Source organism: Artibeus jamaicensis, unplaced genomic scaffold, assembly GCF_021234435.1.
Source record: "Artibeus jamaicensis isolate MK-2021 breed Jamaican fruit bat unplaced genomic scaffold, CSHL_Jam_final contig_426, whole genome shotgun sequence".
Lineage (NCBI taxonomy): Eukaryota > Metazoa > Chordata > Mammalia > Chiroptera > Phyllostomidae > Artibeus > Artibeus jamaicensis.
In genome coordinates, this window is record NW_026521826.1 from 6,164,491 (window position 1) to 6,185,687 (window position 21,197).

At 36.9% G+C, this 21,197-nt stretch overlaps 1 protein-coding gene across 5 annotated transcripts; it reads left to right on the top strand.

Annotated features, from left to right (window-relative positions):
* Positions 1-14: 14 nt before the first annotated feature.
* On the top strand, positions 15-18,799 carry ATP5F1C (ATP synthase F1 subunit gamma). 5 transcript variants are annotated; one of them, XM_053665819.1, is made up of 10 exons: positions 15-143; positions 7,925-7,959; positions 8,680-8,811; positions 11,625-11,829; positions 12,334-12,477; positions 12,590-12,654; positions 13,720-13,875; positions 14,342-14,438; positions 17,579-17,615; positions 18,637-18,799. In XM_053665819.1, exons 1-9 carry the CDS (start codon positions 73-75, stop codon positions 17,583-17,585), a joined length of 912 nt encoding a protein of 303 aa, XP_053521794.1. In that variant the 5' UTR covers positions 15-72; the 3' UTR covers positions 17,586-17,615; positions 18,637-18,799. The 5 variants fall into 5 exon arrangements, with proteins under 5 accessions (XP_053521794.1, XP_053521795.1, XP_053521796.1 ...); XM_037150378.2 differs by having other exon boundaries at positions 16-128; XM_053665820.1 differs by lacking the exon at positions 17,579-17,615.
* The last annotated feature ends 2,398 nt before the right edge of the window (positions 18,800-21,197 follow it).

Sequence of the window (21,197 nt, forward strand, 5' to 3'; positions counted from 1 at the left end):
GGGCGTGGAGAAGCTGTCGCACATGCGCACTGAGGCCAGTCTGACCGACCTTCAGCGGGGCCACTTGCCACCATGTTTTCTCGGGCGAGCGTCGTGGGGGTCTCGGCCTGGGCGGTGCAGCCACAATGGTATGGCAGCTTGCGGTAGGAACGGAAGGGTTGCAAGGGATGGAAGAGCCGGATTGGAGGGAAGAGGAAGCGGGTGGAGGCGAGTGGGACGTAACAAGGGTCGCAGGACGAGCCAGGCCCCTGTTGAGGCCGGGGCCTCGGGAGGCGCGTCCTATTCTGAAAGCTCACGCGAAAGGCTCGAGAGACCACAAGGTCACGCCACTTCTCCTGAGGCGGGATGAGGGCCACGAGGGGTTGTCATCGTGGACCTCGGGATTGAAATTTTAGTCCGAATTAATTTCAGGGCTGTCTTGTATTCATTCAACTGACAAGTGTGGAGCTCCTCTTCTGCACCAGGCAATGAGTATGGTGCAGTCTTTTCCTGGGCCCATAAAGTGGGGTGGAGAGAACCGAAGACTAGGTCTAGGGGAAGGTTAAGTTGTGCTTTAAGTCCTTGACGCCTTTTGAAACTACCCAGTGTTTGGCAAGGTTTGCATGGGCCAGAGTAGAGCAGAGTTAACACTTTGAAAGCTGTTTGATTCAGCCAGAACATTTATTAAGTATCTACCACGTAGTAGGGGCTTTGTTGGGCCCTGGTGAATCAAGTAAGTGCCCTCGTGGGCCGAGGGTAATTTGGGTGCAAAAGGGACCTTGAAAATATGTTGGCGAGGAAGAGAAAGACACTCTGCACTATCCTGAAACCATTATGCTGAAGCCGTAACCCTGCAAGGTCATAAAATTGTCCCAAGGTTCTAAGAGGACGAGGAGGTGGATTTAAGTACCTAACTGCCGTGCAATTTTTAACAATTTTAAGCACTGGTTCCCGAAAAAAAGTTGCATACTAGAAAGCCTAGGAGGAATAGTCAGATAAAGGATGCCTCGTGGGACCATATAGTAGGATGAAATATCTTGATGTTAGGCAAAGTCTGGGACCATTTCAGACACAGTACTAAGGAGATTATTAGTTATAGCCTAGGTGTAGCAATTCCCTGGGTTTACAGTAAGGGAGAATTCTAAGGAGCTATAACACTAAAGTAGATTTTTGTATCCTAGTTTATGTGAAAGGAGTATACAGCATTAATTGAAATAGGTATGTTTTTCATTAAGCAAGCAATTTAAAACAACAGACAAGATTTTTAGGGTAAGAAAGTAACTTAGTGTAATGTGAAATGCCTACATAAAAATGTTGGTGGATTTGCCTTGGGAGTCAGTTTTTCCTAATACTGCAAAAGAATATTCATGAGAATTAGGAAGTTACCTTTGTTGAGTTCTCAGTTGTGCCATTTACAAATCACTTGGCACACTTTTGTTAGGTTCCTGGTCTGCATTAAGTTGCTAAAATGTGATAAACTAAACAAATAGACATGGTCTTAGTGAGTTAGCCTTGCAGAACAGTTCCTGGCATGCGGTGGTGCTCAGCAAACATTAACCCTCCTTCCTTCCCCATCTTACTGTGTATTAATGTTACCTGTCAGTATATTTAAAACCTTAAGTGGCATCCAGGTTGATCTTTTAGAAATGGGAAGAGTTACTCAATAAGGACAACATATTTTGCATAACACTGTAGAAATAACTTTTTAAAAACCCTGTAAGACAATTTGAAGATCTTTTAATAAAGAATTGTTTTAAATAAGAGCTCCTTAAAAGTCTGAGACAGTAATGCCACAGGCCCAAATTGGAATGTCAGTCATCAAATGAGGGTCATAGTCCTGACCTTAATCCCTTTGGAATATTGGCTTTAAATTGGTAGATTATAAATATTCATCAAACATTAGTATTCCCCTGTGGAAAGCATGTTCTGTCCTCTGTGTTTTCTGTCACTCTTGAGGCCTGATGTCTTCCCCGTCTGTTTTACCCTTTCTCTTCCCATTCATTATAATTGACCTTTAAATTCAGAAATTAAAGCTGTCTTATTGTTTAACATTCCACAGAATTAATTCGGAAGGGTACAAAAATACCTTGGCTTGAACAACCATGAAGGGGCATTCCTTTGATTTTGGTTATTGGAAGCTTTTAAATGTGCAGTTGGGTGCTTGCTATAGTTTTTTTTGGTGCTTTTAAATGTGCAGTTGGGTGCTTGTTACAGTTTTTGCTTCAAGGAGGTTTCCATGCTAACCACATTACGCATGAAGCTAAATAAAGTCCTGATTAAATTATTTTAATTGTTTAAGGGATCAGAAAGTACCTTAAGCTTTCAGAAATTAACTTTTTTAAAGTAGCAATCAAGAAAATGGAAATGAGAAATTTGAGGAAAAGAGTCCCCTTTTTCTGTCTTAAATTAGGGGAAAACACATCTCTATTTCCTACTGTTTACACATTCTCTAAAATGGAACATTTAGTGATAGAAGACCAGTGGCCATAAATTGAACTAGGTACACTGAAAAGAGAGAGGTGGCATTTCAGGAGAGAAATGGAAGACTGTCATTTGAGAGTAAGAGCAGATATTTACTTGTAAATAAAAAATGTGAGGCAGCAGAGTATAGTATAAGATGGACTGGAGTCAAACTGCTGTGGTTTGTATCCTGACTGCCTCTCACCTGGCTGTGTGACCTTGGACAAGTTAATGTCTATGTCTCTATATCATTTCCTTGTCCATTAAATGGAGGTGATGATTACTACACAATTAATAGGTTAGTGTGAGGATTAAATGAGTCAGTATTTATAAAGAACCAAGAGCAGTGGGAGACATGCTGGTGTGGATCCAGGTGTTATCGATTAAAAAATGAAAATGAATTTATTACTACAGTATCTAAAATATGTTAGAAAGCTTATTGTACTCATGAAAGAAGACTCGATCATGGGCAATGGTTGGTGAAGTGCGAGGGAGTCATTTTTTTTGGTTGAGGGGCAGGTGATGGATTTCATGCAGGCATTCAATATTAGAATTAGACATACTTCATAATATTCCTTAAGAATTAGTGAATGCTGCTTCCTTAATTTTTATATTATACAGTATTTGTATGCTCCTTACAATTCTTTGATAAATCATTCATCCAGCAACCTTGCTCACTTCCTCCACACTGCCTTCTGCAGCTTTCCTAACAATGTTTTACAGTCAGCAGATAATAGTAATCCACAATCTGATTTTCCCATCCACGTTTCTAGTTTCTCAATCTCCTAAATGAGTATCAAGACAGGATGCAATTTTCCAGAACATAAAACTGATTCAGAAGTTTTGGTTTGTAAATACTCTATATTCAGTAGACAGGGCAAGCTAGAGATTTCAGAGCAGCTCGTGATTATTCTGTACTGAAATAGTACTTAAAAAATAAAATTGTAACATACATTGACATCATTTTTAGAAGCAAACGGACGCTAAACATGAGAGTGCTTCAAAATAGAAAATTAGGCCATGAGCAAAGCATAAAGAATCAAAAGATCCTACGTTTTCATACCTCATTTGGGATACTATGGAAACCAAAAACATTGTGTTCATCCAAATATGGCATGCAGTTCAGATTTGTTCCACATCTTATTCTCTGACTAGAAACTTGTGTCAGTTAAGGTGGAGTGTCTGCCTACAACTATAATGTCCAAATGACACTTTTTATAATCTGTAAATTTAGAATGTTTGGAGTGAAAAAGTCCTTATACCAAAAAGGGGGTCAGTTTTCAAGTGCCATTTGTTAATGGAATGGTCATTAAGTCCTATAAGTCTGTACTCAATAGTAGTGCTTGTCAGCATTTAACAGTTTTAGTATTTAGTAAATCCATTCTAACCAAACCAATATTTTCCACAAAGTCTCCTTCCTCTTATTTCCATATTTTTCTTTAACAATATAATACCAGTAGTAAGGTAAGTCGAGATTTTTAAAGATGGCTGTTTTGGTTGTGACCTTTCAGACTTAATTTTATGCACATAAACACAATCACAACAATGGGATCATGTAACATACCATTTCATAACCTGCATTTTAAAGTTATTATTAACAGACTTTATTTTTAGTACAGTCAGACTTAAAGAGAAATTGAGCATATAGTATAGAGTTCTATATATCCACACCCCACTTCAAACAGTATCCCCAACTATTAACATCTTGCATTACTGTGGTATATGTACAATAATTAATGAATCAGTATTAATACATTGTAAACCAAGGTGCAGAGTTTAAGGTCACTCCTATTGTATAGTTCTGTGGGTTTTGATAGATGCATAATGATATGTACCAACCACTATAGTATCATATAGAATATTTCTGCACCCTAGAAAATGTATCTCCCAAATCCAGGCCACCACTGACCTTTTCACTGTTGCTATAGTTCTTTCAGGAATGTCATATAATTAGAGTCAGTATATAGAGCCTTTAAAGATTGGCTTCTTTCACTGAGCAATAGGCAGTTAAGGTTCCGTCCTGTCTTTTTGTGGCTTGATAGCTTATTTTTATTTCTGAATAATACTCCGTTGTATGGATTTACCAGTTTGCTTATCCATTCATTCGCATTGAAGGGCTCCTTGGTTGCCTCTGATTTTTGATGAGCATGAGTAAAGCTGCTCCAAGCTTCATGTGCTGATTTTTGTGTAGACAAATGAGAAGTTTTCAGCAACACAGGTTAGATACTGAGGAGCATGACTGCTGGATCATAAGTTAAACTATGTTTAAGATATATAGGAAACTGCCAAACCATCTTCCAAAGTAGCCACACCATTTTTTCATTCCCACCGGGAATGAGAATTCCTTTTGCTCCATATCCTCATCATCAATGGGTATTGTCTGTTTTTTAAATTTTAGCCACTCTTACAGGTTTGTACTTATATTTCATTGTTTCAATTTGTAATTCCCTAATGACACAGGATACTGAACATCTTTTTATATGCTTATTTGCCTCCTGTATATCTTTGGTGAGGTTTCTGTTCCAGTCTTTTGCCCATTTTTTAAATTTGGGTCATATTGTTGAATTTTAAAAGTTGTTTAAAATGTATATGTTGGGTAACAGTCCTTTATCAGATACATGTTTTGCAAATATTTTCTTCCAGTGTGTAGCTTGTCTTTTCATTCTCTTAACAGCGTTTTGAGGAGAAGTTGTTAGATTTAATAAAGTCCAGCTTATCAATTTTTTTTCTTTCATGGATCATGCTTTTGGTGTTTTACCTAAAAACTTTGCCAAACACAGAGCACCTAGATTTTCTCTTGTCGTATCTCATAGAAGATTATAGTTTTGTGTTTTATATTTAGATCTGTGATCCCTTTTGAGTTAATTTTTGTAAAATGTGTAGAATATTGTCTAGATTACTACTTTTTTACATATGAATGTCCAGTGGTCCAGCACCATTTATAGAAAAGAGTAATCCTTTCTCCACATAATAACTTCTATTTTATCAAACTTATGTTGATGTATTTGTGTGAGTCTGGTTCTGGGCTTTCTGTTCTGTTCCATTCATCTGCTTAGTGCCTTGTTTTTTGTAATTTTATAGGAAGTCTTGAAATCAAGTAGTGTCAGTTCTCGGGCTTTGTTCTTCACTATTGTGTTGGTCATTCTGGGTGTTCTGCCTTTTCATATAGACATCAATATTAGTTTATTGATAGTCAAAAAGTAACTTGCTGAGGTTTTGATTGGAATTGTATTAAACTATAGATCAAGTTGGGAAGAATTGGCCTGTTAGCAACATTGAGTCTTTCTATTTATGAATATGGAATTTCTCACTAGTTAGTTAGATTTTTCATTTATTAGTTTTGCAGTTTTCCTCACATAGATCTTACATATATTTTGTTAGGTTTATATACGTCTTTGTGTTTTTTTAATTGTAAAGTATACGTAAAATTTATCTCAGCCATTTTTAAGTATACAATCTATGTTGTTTTTTTAACTTGAAACTCCAGTTGTTCACAGCTGATATAAAAAGAAGTGATTAAATTTTGTATATACCTTACTATGATAGATTATTAGTTCTAGGAGGGTTGTTTTTTTTTGTTTTGTTTTGTTTTTTGCCAATTCTTTGTGATGTTTTACCTAGGCAATATCACCTATGAACAAAGACAGTTTTTTTCTTCCCTCCCAGTCTGTGTCCTTTTACTTCCTTTTCTTGTCTTACTGCATTTACTAGGATATCCAGTATGATGTTGAATAGGAGGGGTGGGAGAGAACATCCTTATCTTGTTCCCAATCTTAGGGAGAAGATTTCTAGTTTATCACCGTCACCGTTAAACCATAGAGTTTTTTGTAAATGTTATTTATTGGGTTAAGGAAATTTTCTTCTTAATTTGTTAAGAGGTGTTTATCATGAAAGGGTATTACATTATGTCACATGCTTTTTCTGCATTTCTTGATCATAGGATTTTTTAAAACCTGTTGATGTGATGGATATTACCACGCTTGATTGTTAAATGATGAACGAACTTTGCATACCTGGAATAAACCCCACTTAGTCATGGTGTATAATTCATTTTAATATATTGTTGGATTCAATTTGCTAATATTTTATTGAGGATTTTTGCCTCTGTTGATGGGAGGTGTTATTTTCTAATTGTTATTTCTTGTGTTTATGTGGTTTTGGTATTAGGATAATGCTAACCTCATAGAATTAGGAATGTCCCTCTGCTTCTAATCCTATTTCCACTTCTTTCTTTTTGGGGGAAGGCATCAACTACTATGTTTACTGATAGTTACAAACATGTATCTCAAATCTCAAAACCTCACATGTTTCTCACACCCATTGGACATTTCCACCTGGTCCCACGGTCTTTTTAACTGTATCATATACAAAATCATTGTTCCCAGGAAGATCACCTGCACCCAGTGTATCTACCTTGGTTAATAACAACACTGTCCACCCAGGTCATTCAGTCAGAAAATTTTGGGTCATTCTTACTGTTTTCCTTTTCATTCTTAAGAACTTGATCTCACACTTAGTCTCTTGTTGGCTTTGCTGACATCTTGGTCCAGCTCCTTGTTTCTTTTGTCTGGAAGCCACAGCAGCCCCTGTTTAGTCTCCATGTCATCAGTATTCCAAAGTTATTTTGTGCTTTTCACTGCCATCCAAGATATACTGGAAAACTAAATTGATTTGTGGGCTTATAAACATTCGTTTCCTGATTCTTCTGTGGACCTTACTGGGCCAACACTGGTATTTTGTATGGATTTAAGGGCTGGAAGATAATTTATATGGGATAACATGTTGTCTTCCCCCATAGGGCAGGAATCCTCTCATACTTATCTGTCAGTAACATTACATTTTAAGTCTTATATGTTATACTTTAAAGACTGTAGAAAAATCTAATATAAATTTTATGTAAATCTAAGTTTTCGTGAATCTCATTTATAATAGTCTGCTGCTTGTGATCAGAGACCATGTCCTGATCTATTCACAAATGAAGAATAGTTAGTACTTAGTAAATGTTTATTGAATTCCATTGGAGAAGCTAAGAATTGGTTGAAATAAATGGTACTTTCACACATTTTGTTGTGTTATAACATATAAGTTTTATTTTAAAAGATTTTGGTGAACCAAGAAAATCAAGGAATGCATTTTTTTAGAGGTGGCTGACCTTGAGAGTTGAGTAGCCTAACAGGGCAAATAACTTTTCTGTTGGGAAAAGAATATGGGCAAAGACATGGAGGTGGGAATAGAGCATATGTGAATGCCATTGTGACTTCCGCGAAAAAGTTTGTGTCAGGTCAAATAAAATGAGGCCTTTGATACAGGGTTTGGTATCAGTATTAAGGAATTTAAAATTAATATATATATATACATCAGAGTCCTATATTTGAATAGTTCATATGGGGTATTCTTTAAACATGGTAACTTTAAGAGTTTTTAAAGTTATATAATTGAGCTATCTTTTAAAAAACTAAAATACTTTTATAACCTTTATTCTCAGGATCCAAGTTCGAAATATGGCAACTTTGAAAGATAGTAAGTACTTTGTCTCAATATGTGAATTAATAAAAACTAAATTTTTGCCCTGGCTGGTGTAGCTCAGTGGATTGAGCACGGGCCTGTGAACCAAAGGATCGCAGTTAGATCCCCAGGCAGGGCACATGCCTGGGTTGCAGGCCAGTTCCCAGCAGGGGACCATACATTGTTATTTCTCTCCCTCTCTCCTTCCCTTCCCCTTTAAAGGTAAATAAATAAAATCTTTAAAAAAGAAAGAAAGAAAAACTAAATTTTGACAAATAATACTTTCAAAATTATGCTGCTTTTTAAAGCCCATTATATATTTGGTCAAAACCAGTAAAATAAATGTACATCATATGGGGCATTGAACTTGTTTTAGAAGAGACCAGCGAGAGGTGAACACGGTGGTTCTGATTTATTGTCTGTAGAATGATAATGTTTTAATTAAGAAAAACTATTTGTAGGTATATAAGAATTGTAATGGAATATATGGTTGAAGGCCATTTTCGATACCATTTCATATTTTAATGTATGATTTACCATTCTCTTGTGTTGTCAGCTGAGTTTGACCTTTTATTATACTCATTGTAACATTAAGCCTAGTTTAGCATCATGCTGTTAATTGGTGTTCTAAATGCTAATTATTCTACCTTGCAGTTTAGAAAAATATTGCATTTCAGTATATTCACAAATGAAATTATAACTCTTTTATCATAACATAGCACTTCCGTTTTTCAGTTACCAGGCGACTGAAGTCAATCAAAAACATCCAGAAAATTACCAAGTCTATGAAAATGGTAGCAGCAGCAAAATATGCCCGAGCTGAAAGGGAGCTGAAACCAGCTCGAGTGTATGGAACAGGATCTTTGGGTAAGAGAAGAGTGTAATTAGAAAGAACTATATACCATAAAGAAGATCATTACTAATGACTTCTATTTAGTGCTTACCGTGATGGTGGGCCTGTTCTGAGTATTTTACATGTGCTCATTTTCTTTTTCTTTTTTTAATTTTTATTTTTAGAGGGGAAGGGAGGGAGGAGGGAGAGAAACATTAGTGTGTGAGAGATACATCCATTGGTTGCTTCTTGTACACCTCCAACTGGGGACCTGGATTGCAACACAGGCATATGCTGACTGAGGATCAAACTGGAGACCTTTCTGTTGACAGGCCGGCACTCAGTCCACTGAGCCACCCCAGCCAGAGCTACATGTACTCACTTTTCACAGTAACCCTTTGAGGGTAGGAACTGATTCAGCCTCTGCTCTGCAGATGAAAAAAACTAAAGCTCAGTGACATCGGGTAGCTTGCCTGAGATCAGATACCTATTATGTTAACTTTTTAAGTACTCTGAAAAGTTTTCTGTGTTGTTCAATGTACCATGAAAAGAATTTAGCAACATAGTGCATCCACCTCCAGTGCTTGATTTCATCCTATTCTGATGTGGTACTTTAGAACCATGTGGTGGGGAGGAGGTGGTGTGCTGCAGTGGAGAGCTGACCAAGTAATCATGGACATAGGCTATGAATAGATATGTGAGTGCAGTGTTTAAATGTCAACTATAAAGAAAGTGAAACTTGCTTATTTCCAAATTAAAGAAAATGTCTGTATATTAATTTATCTGTGTATTAAATGTAAATTGGTCTGTGCAGTAGTTATCTTGCGTTCTTCCATATTTTTTAAACGTACATTTATACTGCTAAAGAAAATTTTCTCGTGGAAGTGATAAGAGCACTAGGCCTCAGTGGAAATGGCTCTTTGCTTTAAAACAACATAGTTTCACCTAGAGGAGAGTTGCTAGGTTAGGTTTTAGGAATTCTTATCAGCTGCAGCTATTTGAGTTCATGTCTCCTTCCTTGCCTAACACAATACTGAGCATCTGGTTCCAGGCTCAGCAGATGTTCATTGGTAAATTACTTTCTAGTTACTTATATGAAAAAAGAAAGTCATTTTACATGGTGGTATTAACAAGTATAATAAAAATTTGTTACCCTTCAAAAGTCTATGACCACAAAATTATCTAGTAAAGAAGAAACTGGCGTAGATACCTGATTATAGTATTTGTGGAGAAAAACCAAAACTCCAGCTCGAGGTTGCCAATCCACTTCTACGGTCCTTCAAACTAAAAATATACTAACTGGTAAATATTAAGTGGCTAATCAATTTAAATATTTTTAAATGTTGCCCTAGCCGGTGTGGCTCAGTGGTTGAGTGCTGGCCTACGAATCAGAGGGTTGCCAGTTCAATTCCCAATCAGGGCACGTGCCTGGGTTTGTGGGCCCAGATCCCCAGTAGAGGGCATGTGAGAGGCAACCAGACTTTGATGTTTCTCTCCCTCACTTTATCCTACCCTCTCTAAAAAATAAATATTTAAAAAATGTAAAGTAGGTATTTTATACTTTACAGTAATGTAAAATACAAGAAGAAACTTAAACTCTACTCAACTTTGGCGTTGAGCATCTCTCTGCTTTTTATTGAGTGTCTCAGGTATTGAACTTTGAAAACCACTGCTCTATACTGAAATAGGTAGTGGTAGGGATTTGTTGAAACGGGTGAAAGTGGCGGCCATGAAGATGTACCTTGCAACTATAGTGAGCACTAGCTGCTGAAGTCCATCCGGCATTTGCTTCCATGCCATGCTTTCAGTGGCCTGCTCCTGGCCTGCGCCTGAGCACAGGCTGATACAGGCAGGCGTGTTCTTGGGAGACCTGGGGTTCCTGGCAGCTTTACTGACTTCCCTCAACTCGTACAGTGATCTGGGAAGCTGCCCCTTAACCTTCCTTTCCACGGCTTAGACCTGCATCATGGTATGATGGCTCTGACTTCCTGTTTTCTCACAGGCATATCTCCTAGTAAAGTCCGTGTATATTTTGTCCTACTGAATCTTCTCTTGGCCTTTGCTTCTTGGGAAACTAGACCAACAAAGTGAGGTTGTTAAAGTAACCCCCAAAATGAAATTGGCATCATTATTTTAACATCACCAGTTTTTTATTTTATCTTCACCTAAGGATATTACTGATTTTTATAAGAGCTTGATATGCAGGTAGAAAGCAGGTCAGCAAAGATTTGCTTCCTAGTTTTTTTCAGACATGTTGTATACTGAGGATTTACATTATTTAGAAGTCTGATAGTAAATAAGTTGTTACACCTCTATAATTCTGGCTTCATTAAAAGTTCTTTAATGGGCCCTGGCTGGTGTAGCTCATTGGATTGAGTGTGGGCCTGTGAAACAAAGGGTTGCCAGTTCAATTCCCAGTCAGGGCACTTGCCTGGGTTGCAGGGCAGGTACCCAGTGAGGGACACATGAGAGGCAACCACACATTGATGTTTCTCTCCCTCTCTTTCTCCTTCCCGTCCCCTCTCGCTAAAAATAAATAAATAAATAATATATTTTTTAAAAAGAGTTCTTTAATGGTACCAGGGGTATATTTTAATCAGTATTTAAGATAAAGTCGCCATTATTGAGCCCTTAGGAACCTTTGTTATATATAGATTTAAACCTTTTTGGTTTTAATTTTAATTTTTAATGGAATAAGTGCATGGGGAGTTTTGATTATATTAGTCAAATGGCACCTAAATTTAAATGCATCATTTTGAAAACAGCCAGCTTTTTTGTAAATTAGGGATTGCTGTATTTAGTATGAATTACATAAAAATTCTTGCTTTGCTTTTTGTTTGTTTTTAAGCTCTGTATGAAAAGGCTGATATCAAGGGGCCTGAAGAAAAGAAGAAACACCTCCTTATCGGCGTGTCCTCAGACAGAGGGCTCTGTGGGGCCATCCACTCCTCCGTGGCTAAACAGATGAAGAGCGAGGTGGCCACGCTCACAGCAGCTGGGAAGGAAGTGAAAATTGTTGGAATTGGAGATAAAATCAGGGGTATACTTCATAGGTAATTTAAATATATATCATGGGTAAAAGGGTGGGTTATACCCTTTTTGTTTTGTTTTTATTTTACCAGTATATACTAGAATATATAGATTTCTCCCATTTTCTACTTGTGTTTTGCTTCTTCAGCCAAGCCATAAATGGAATGCAATGTTAATATCAAAAGCTATTGACATTTTTAAAAATGAGGAATGAACTTTGAGGAGCTATCACAGTCTAGAAATGTCAGAATGAACAACAGTTAATTAGGCCTGGAAGAAGAAAAATAAAGGCATAGAGAAATATAAAATAAGAAAGGCCTGATTATTAGTCCTTAGTTCTGTGCAGGTGCTGAAAAAAAGTAATAGTCATGATAATGTATGGAACAGGTTAATTCAGTGAACAACAAACACCCTCGCCGCAAGCAAAAAAATACTTGATCCATAGCGATTTCTTCCTTGTTTTCCTATGTTCTTTTAGGAGGAAAAAATCCGATGAACTATTTTATGTGCTCTCATATTTCTCATAGGACTCATTCTGACCAGTTTCTGGTGACGTTCAAAGAAGTGGGAAGAAAACCCCCTACTTTTGGAGATGCATCAGTCATTGCCCTGGAATTACTAAATTCTGGGTATGAATTTGATGAAGGGTCGATCATCTTTAATCGATTCAGGCAAGAAAATTTTAGAAATCAAAGCTTTTTATGTTTATGTTCATATTTTAAAATAAGTAAATGTTAACAGTTTAAAAGTTATTTTAAAATTTGCATTTGTTGTCATTTCTAGGTCTGTCATCTCCTACAAAACAGAAGAAAAGCCCATCTTTTCTCTTAATACCATTGCAAGTGCTGGTACGTAGTTTTTGTATGACAGGTATTTTTCTATATAGAAAGGGGAGATTTGTACATTTAGGAAAATAGTTTGTCAGGAGCAAAATGACGTTGAGCTGCTTTTATCAACATTTGTTAATGGCTTCCATGATGTGTGAATCTGCATTGTTTGGTTACTCTTACTCTCTTCATTAATTCAACTAGTAAGTATCTATTGAGGGCATTCATTAGATATGTTTTCTGTCCTTGGGTTAGAGAGCCTAGCTAGACTTTGGCTTTGCAGTCTCTGTATGCAAACTCTACCTTAAACTCCAAGTAATCTGAAGCTCTAGGATAGAGATTAGAACAGTGTCCACAGCATTTATATACATTGGCCCAGTAAGTTTTTGTTTTATCATTTGAATAGAGTCACTATTGCTCAGTGAAGCATTCTAGAAACAATGTTCTGGAAATGATTTTATTTTCCCAAGTCCCCTTTTGTGTATCATGTTTCATCTATTCTAAGATGTACACTTGTTTACATCTCTGAAATTGAAATTGGGAGCTTCTCCTAGTCAACAGCATATCATTTTTAATTGGCTGTGTTATTTTCTTTCTTAATGTTACATCAGATATGGATCATAACCTGTAGTATCTTAAGTTTGATGAAACAGCAATGTTTTCACCATGTTACCCTAATGAAACATTCTTCTGCTCTCATTTTCCTGACACTTTCTAATTTCTCCAGTAATCAAAAGGCTGAATTGAGATTTTTGTATTATACTGTACTAGTTTTCGTTCTTAATTTCTTTATTAGGAAAAAAACTGGCTTTGTGCCAGGCACTCAAATAGATGTTATCTAGACAACTTCTTGACCATGAAATGTAGTAGTTATTTTAAATATCCAGTGCTTTGTTTACATATTTTGCTGAAAATCTGTCATATTCTACATTGTGGAAATAGATGACACTGTTAGAACTGAGTCTTTTGACCTTACACTTTTTTCTGCTCAGTAATTATAGAGGATTTTTATAATAGTAAGTCATTTTGATTAAATCAGTTTTTGTACTGATTTGAGTCAGAGGTATTTACCACTTGTTTTAACAGAGAGCATGAGTATCTATGACGACATTGATGCTGATGTACTGCAGAATTACCAGGAATACAGTCTGGCCAACATCATTTACTATTCTCTGAAGGAATCCACCACGAGTGAGCAAAGTGCCAGGATGACAGCCATGGACAATGCAAGCAAGAACGCTTGTAAGCACACAATAGACTTCTGAGAAAATTCTGCTGCGGGGAGTAGCATGAAGACCCTCACATCAAAAACGTGACCATTCTTTAAGTAGATCAAGAAGCAAAGAGCTAGGACCTAGTCCTAGGCTTTACTGCTGGTACCATGAAACTTTTGACCTAATACTATCTTTTACCTTGAATTTTCTCATCTGAAAAGATAGAGAAGTAATACTGTATGCCTTAAAGGAGGTATCTCTTACTTGGAAGGCAGTACATTTGCAAGAACTTGGAAAAGGTACTCACCAGATATTTAAAAATATCATCTTGAAATTTTTGGAGGACAACTTTGGCACCACTCCTCTCCCTCCCACAAAAAAACAAAAACACCCCCAAATCTTATTATTACATTAAGCAACATATATCTATGACTAAATTCCTTTCTAGTTAGTTGTAAATGTTGTCTAATATTTTTGCTTTGCTTTGTTTGTAGCTGAGATGATCGACAAGTTGACTTTGACCTTCAACCGCACCCGCCAAGCTGTCATCACAAAGGAGCTGATTGAAATCATCTCCGGTGCTGCAGCTCTGTAAGTACTTGTAGATTGCCTTCAGAGAGTTTTTGTTCTCGTGTCTGTCTGCTATTAACCTTTGGATGTTTAAAAGTCTTTGGATTTGTTTTGTCTGTTAAAGATGCAGTGATCCATTTTAGTCTTGTATCCCTACTGTTAGGATATATAAATTTGGTGAAAATGGAATCTCTGATTTATTGTGATTGTTTCAGGCTTAGTTTCTTATTTTAGAAATCAATATATTGCTAGCTTTCACATTCCTAAAGCATTAGGAATAGGCACGTGGACAATTCAGTATCATTTATAAAATCTGTCTTTTTAAATTATTAAGTTTTTTTATACCAGTACCATAAGATAGTGTACCACTTTCCTCAAGAGAATATTGTTTGTGAAACCAGGATTAAGATAATGAGATGTCTATTCCAAAAATTATTTGCACACTCACTATATGCAGAGTATTGTTAAAGGATGTGATCCTTGCAGGATATTTATTGTCTAATGGGATTAAACAATGTGCAGATAATTGTGATGAAAGATCAAATGTGTAGAAGGTGTCTTTGACTCATTCTTTGTCCCCTCCTACTAACTGGTCACCAAGTTCTCTTAAGTTTTACTTTCTAAATAGCCTATGACTTTCCCCTTTGTGCTCATTTAATGCAGATCCTTGTTGTTTCTCTCCAGAATTAAAAAAGATGTATTTTGAGAGTTGTAATTGTGTGACCCTGTGCTAGGCACTGAGGATGTAGTAGTGACATTAATTGCCCTCAAAAAAGCTCACAGCCTTAACAGGGAGGATAGACATTATATTTGAAATTGCAGTGTAATGGAAGTCAGCAAACTGAGAGCACAGAACTAAGAATGGTTTTCTTTTACTTTTTTTTTTTTATTGATTTGAGGGAGAAACATTGATCTGTTGTTCCACTTATTTATGTATTCATTCGTTGTTTCTTGTATGTGCCCTGACCATATGTCGAACTGCAGCCTTGGCATATCTGGAGAATGCTGTAACCAACTGAGTTACCAGTCAGGGCCTGGTTTTCATATTCTTAAAGGGTTATAAAAGGAGAGACAGTATGTGACCCACAAAGCCTAAAGTACTTATGTCTAGCCATTCATAGAAAAAAACTGCTGACCCAGTGACAGAGTGGTATGACGAAGATGATAGAAACCCATTCTCTCATATTATCCTGCAGAAACAGCTTCGCTTGATGTATGCGTATATGAATGTTTGGTTTCTGGCCACCAACACCATATAGTCTAGCCTCCTACCACTGCTATTTCTCACTTCCCTAAAACTTGAGCCACATCGATCTACTTCCAGTTCTATAAACACATCACACTCTTTCACCTTCAGGGTGGCACATGTCTTTGCCTCAAATGCCATTCTTTTCTCCCCTTGCACCCTTGGTACTTCATTGGACTGACTCCTGTTTATCCTTCCTAACTTAGCTGGGGGAATTGCTTTCCTCCAGAAAACCCTCTTGCATAGTTTGGGTGGGATACCCTTCTGCAGCATCCTGTGCTTCCCTTTATTAGCACTAAACATTTTATTAGGAATTGCCTTTCTGTGCTCCTGCAGCTTAGGAGGGACTTACTTTTGTAGGCCCATCACCTGCACATACTTCCTCAAGAAATGGTGGTTAAGTGAGTGAAAAACATGCCATAAGTATATTAAGAACTGGAAGTTCAGAAGAGGGAGAAATAACATTTTATTGATTATGTGAAAACATGGGTTCATATTTAAGAATTAAGGAAGGTTCATCACTAAGAAAATTTAAATTGGTTTTTAAGTATTGTCTCTCAAGGATAGAAACTGGGAGACAAAAATTAGACCTAGTGAGACCATTCTATAAGTTACTAGTTGTATCCATCAGCTTTGCTATCACAAGGATCCTTCCTTGATGGGCTAACCCATCACTCAGCCTGGTCACTAGTATTTTAGTAGCATCATAGACTACTGTGCATTGAGTGGCCCTGCCACTTAATGTCTTGTTAAATTTGGTTAAGATACACCTGTGCAACTCAACTTTGTTATCTAGAACACGAGACTAATCTAAGGATTAAACAATTATATTAGTCATTGTCCTTGTTATATGTCCTAATGCCAGTGCTAAGCCAATTTCTTCTTGGGTAGCAACGGTGGGAAGGTCTGGAGGAAAGACTGCATTCTGAAGGTTCAGAGAGCTCTAAGATAGAGAACCAGAGTTCTTTTTTTGCTCTTTTTTAAAAGAGGAAAGCTGGAAATGAAGTGTGAGGATACACCTTATGCCAAATTGCAGACTAGGGTCTTTCTAGAGTAGAAATGTGGGAAACCTTACTACAAAGCAGCAAATCAAGGGAAATAAGGGGCGGGAGATTTAAGACATAAAAGAACTCCAAAACAGAATAAAAGAACTCCAATAATTGGAAATTGACTATTAAATTGTCACCTTTTAGAAAGGCTTTCTACATCCTTTATAAAAAGTCAGCTCTGGCCCTGATCAGTGTGGCTCATTGGTTGGGTGTCCTGCTTTGGTTTGATTCCTGGTCAGGGCACATGCCTGGGTTGCAGGCTAGGTCCCCAGTTGGAGAAGCACCAGAGGTATCCGATCTATGTTTCTCACACAGATGTTTCTTTCTGTTTTTTTCTCCTTCCTTTCCCTTCTTTCTCAAACAAAATCTTTCTTTAAAAAAAGGGGGGGGCTCTGTAGCCCCAAGGTTGGATTGCTTTTATGAATGGACTTGCATGCTTTCTAACCTATCAGTTTATTCTGGTTAAAGACTTCAATGATTAACACAAACACATTTGGTCTTTAGTAATAAAATTAAAAGCATGAATAAACCACAATATTTGAGGTGTCAAATATTAGTTGCCAGCCTAAAACTTATAGTATATTGTATGCTATTTATAGGAAAAGTAGTGATTTCAATTATACTTTTAGTCTTGCCTACTTGCATGAATGTGGCTATGTTGCTTCTAACCAGATTGAGATCTGTAACTTTTTTAAATATACTGATTGACTCTATGTTAAAGGAATATTTTGGTAAGTATGTGATATCCTCAAGGTAACAAATGAGGAAACAGACTTTAGTTGGAAAGTGTACATGAATTAACTAGCATGGATTGCCTTTTGACCAGCTTGTTTGTGTTTGTCTCTTTCTTCTAATATAATAACCAGGGATTAATGAAAATCGAGTTTCGTCCTCAGACAAGAGGTAAAGTGGCAATATTTCATACCTCTCCCTATACCCCTTTCAGAAAATACACCCCATTAGAGCTGAAGCTAATTTAGCAGCAGTGACACTCATGAGAGGTTTAGAGAGCTAGGCCTGTTTACAGTAGCAGTCAACTTACGGGAGTACATAGGTGGGTAATGCTGGGGAGCTTTTTCAAGTAAACCTTAAGTATAGAGAATTGGCATTAGTTTGATATTAAATATAGATTGGTGAAGAGTGGTGGTTCTCAAATGTAAAAAACAGTAAGATTCTCATCTTTTTATGTATTCATGCCATTAGGATATCACATTCTGAAACCTCTGCCAGATACTCTCAAGAATAAGACTAAAACAGGCAAATAATATTATTATGAAAGTGGTCTTCCCCTCATGGATCCCATGAAAGGGTCCCCAGACCAAAATTCGAGAGCCACTAGTGTAGAGTTAACATTTTATTATATAAACTCAGTTCTTTAACCCCTACTTAAATATGAGTCATCTTTTTCAAAATTTCTTTATAGGTTGCTATTGTAACACTTATTAAACTAATGCCATGGGTTAATAGAAACAAAGAACCAAAAAATTAAAATGCAAGCTATGCTAAATCCCAACTAAAACCCCAAAGTTTTTCATTCATAAGCTAACTAAAAAGCCTAAGACAAGACACCCAATATAAATAAAGTACTCAAAAACAGTTCGCAGTTTTCAGTTATCAAAAGAGTGGGTTTTGCATTTTATACCCTTTTCTCAAGAAAAAAAAATTTGAGTGTTGTATAACATATATATATAACAAGATAAAAAAACACTAAAAACTTCTAACAATGGCTTTAAGTACATTACCTTACATGTTCCTCATAGGCCATAGGTTGCTTATAGTATGTACATAGCATGAAACTAATAGAGACAAAAAACATACATCAGCTGTATGGTAACACACAAGCAACACTCCCTGTATTATCTCTTGATGTCATTATTTTTTCCAAAAATACTGCTTAATCTTTATTCTGTACCTTCTTTTTCAGGTAAAGAAGAGAAATTCAGTCAGCTGATTCGGTTTTAGCTCACTGCTTTCCTGGTCAGAAGAAACTGTTGGTCCATTGTTTAAATTACTAAAGACAGCAAGATATTTGTAAATTATCTTACAATAAACAGCTTGCAATAAAAGAAATCACTGTGTTAAAACTATTAACATGCTATTATTAGGTTTGGGGTTTTGTTTGTTATTTTTGATAAGAAAATTGAAGAGGCTCCTCTGAAACAACCTTAAAGTCTGGCCTCTTTGGGGTCAGGGTAGAAGGGAGAGCTGAGGCCACAACCTCAGCCCAGCTTCCATCCTTCTGCACCTTCAAAGAACAGTCATCACAATGGAGTAAATATAAGATTGCAGTTATTCACTGTTCTTCATATGTGCGATATAAAATTCTAGGCACATACTTAACCTAAAAAAAATTTTTAAGTACCTTTTGCAAGCACTAAGAAACACTGCCCTGTGATAATCACTCTATATTCACATTTAGATAACCATTAAGATTGGATGCCTAGCTGATCCATGCAGTGAGTTAGCCATGCCAGAATATTGGGGCTTTTTTCTATTATTTGTTTAAAATAGGGAACTCGGGTTTGTTGGGGTTTCTGTTGGTTTTTAATTACAAAAATGATGTTGCCCTGGCTGGTGTGACTCTGTTGGAGCATCATCCCACAAAAAAGGCCGTGCACTGATTCCCAGTCAGGGCCCATGCCTGGGCTTCGGCTTCTGTCCCTGGTCGGGACGTGTATGAGAGGCAATTGATCCATGTCTCTTGTCCTCCCTTCCCTTCTCTTTAAAAATCAATAAGATGAGGATTTATAAAAAAAAAGTAATATATACAGAGGTGGGCAAAAGTAGGTTTACAGTTGTGAATATGCAAAACAGTTTATTCTTGTATTGGGTGTCTTTCCATATGAACTGTAAATTTACTTTTGCCCATCCCAGTAATTTCCCAAAGACTACAGAACTATAAAAGATAAAATATGGCCCTGGCTAGTGTGGTTCAGTGGACTGAGTACTGGCCTGTGAAGCAAAGGGTCACCAGTTTGATTCCCAGTCAGGGCACATGCCTGGGTTGCAGGTCAGGTCCCTGGTTGGGGGTGTGCAAGAGGCAACCACACTGATGTTTTTGTCCTTCTACTCTGAAGGTAAATAAATCTTAAAAATATGTGAAAATATAAAACCCATTCTCAGTTAACAGTTTGAGGTATATTACTTTTAAAAACCATTACGTAAAATACACATTATTTTAGAAAGTATTATTTTCCCAATGACTAAAAATGAACAGTGAATAATATTTAAAAAGCGGTTAGCACAAAGAAAGCTATAAAGAACAGTACTGCCACTGTAAGAAGGCTGCCAGACTAGCTCAGGGTCATTTTTTAGCTTCCCTGAAATTTTATGAGCCACTTCTGGGTGGGTCAGCAAATGGGGCAATGAAGGACAGCTGGCTATAGTGAGGCACCGGGCCAAGTGTGTGAACAAAGTAGATAACTGAATGTCAAGTGGGAATGAGGTGCTGTGGGTTTTTTAATTTTGCTTTTTAAACACACAGGTCTGCCAGTTTCCAGGCTAGAACACTCAGAATGAATTGGATATTCTAGACTGGTAGAAGGAAAAGCAGGAATAATAGCACAACATAAGATAAACAATCTGTTGGGCTGACTGCAGAAGAGGTTCAGAAGAGGACTAGAGTGGGGGCAATGATGGAAATAAAGGGTTCAATTCCTAGTCAGGGCACATGCCTGGGTTGTGGGCCAGGTGCCCAGTAACAGCAGTGTGCAAGAGGCAACCACACATTGATGTTTCTCCCTTTTCTCCCTTCCCCTCTCTAAAAAAAAACTTTGAAAAAATACTAATGCAAACATTTTTTATTATAATTGCACTGTTATGACACTTAGCAAAAAAAGGTGTATGACGTCTAAAAAATTCAATTTACGCTTTAAGACTCCTTCCTACCTGTCTAAACTGCAGAGCATGGTATGCTCATAATCCTGTTCCAGATAACCCTTTCAGTTTCATCTTGCCCCAGTAGTTTTCTAATTTCTGAGGGTCACTGGTTCTTTTTTGCAGGGGGAGGTATTATTTATTTATTGCCATGCTTTCCCTGCCCCCACCCCAATTACAGGTGACACGAGTATTTTATAGTTTCATGTATCCAGCATAGTGGTTAGATGGTTGTTTGTTCTTTTTTTATTGTATTTTGTCATTAGTTCTTGAGTACTCAGTCTAGGTATCACTTCCTCCAGCTCTCCTAAATTGGGCTGAATGTCCCTTAATCACATTTTGTCATTATTTGCTTGTCTTTGCTCAACACTATAAGCTCCTATAGAGAAGTATTTTAATTATCTTCAGAGTTTGAATTCCACTGCATAGAAGAGATCAATGAATGTTATATTAAACTGATCATCACTTTTATACAGATAAGACAACATTTAATCACAGACACAGCACTCATCCCATGTCAGATTCTAAATATTTTGCAAATATTAATTCAATCCTCATAACAACCCTGTAACGTAAGTACCCTTTCAATCTCCATTTTACAGATGATTA

What these genes read in the sequence shown, in the direction of transcription:
- ATP5F1C (XM_053665819.1), top strand. Translation starts at nt 73, where the DNA reads ATGTTTTCTCGGGCGAGCGTCGTGGGGGTCTCGGCCTGGGCGGTGCAG. An exon ending in TATGGCAACTTTGAAAGATA is followed by an intron (nt 7,960 to 8,679) that starts GTAAGTACTTTG and finishes TCCGTTTTTCAG; the next exon opens with TTACCAGGCGACTGAAGTCA. An exon ending in ATCATCTTTAATCGATTCAG is followed by an intron (nt 12,478 to 12,589) that starts GCAAGAAAATTT and finishes TGTCATTTCTAG; the next exon opens with GTCTGTCATCTCCTACAAAA.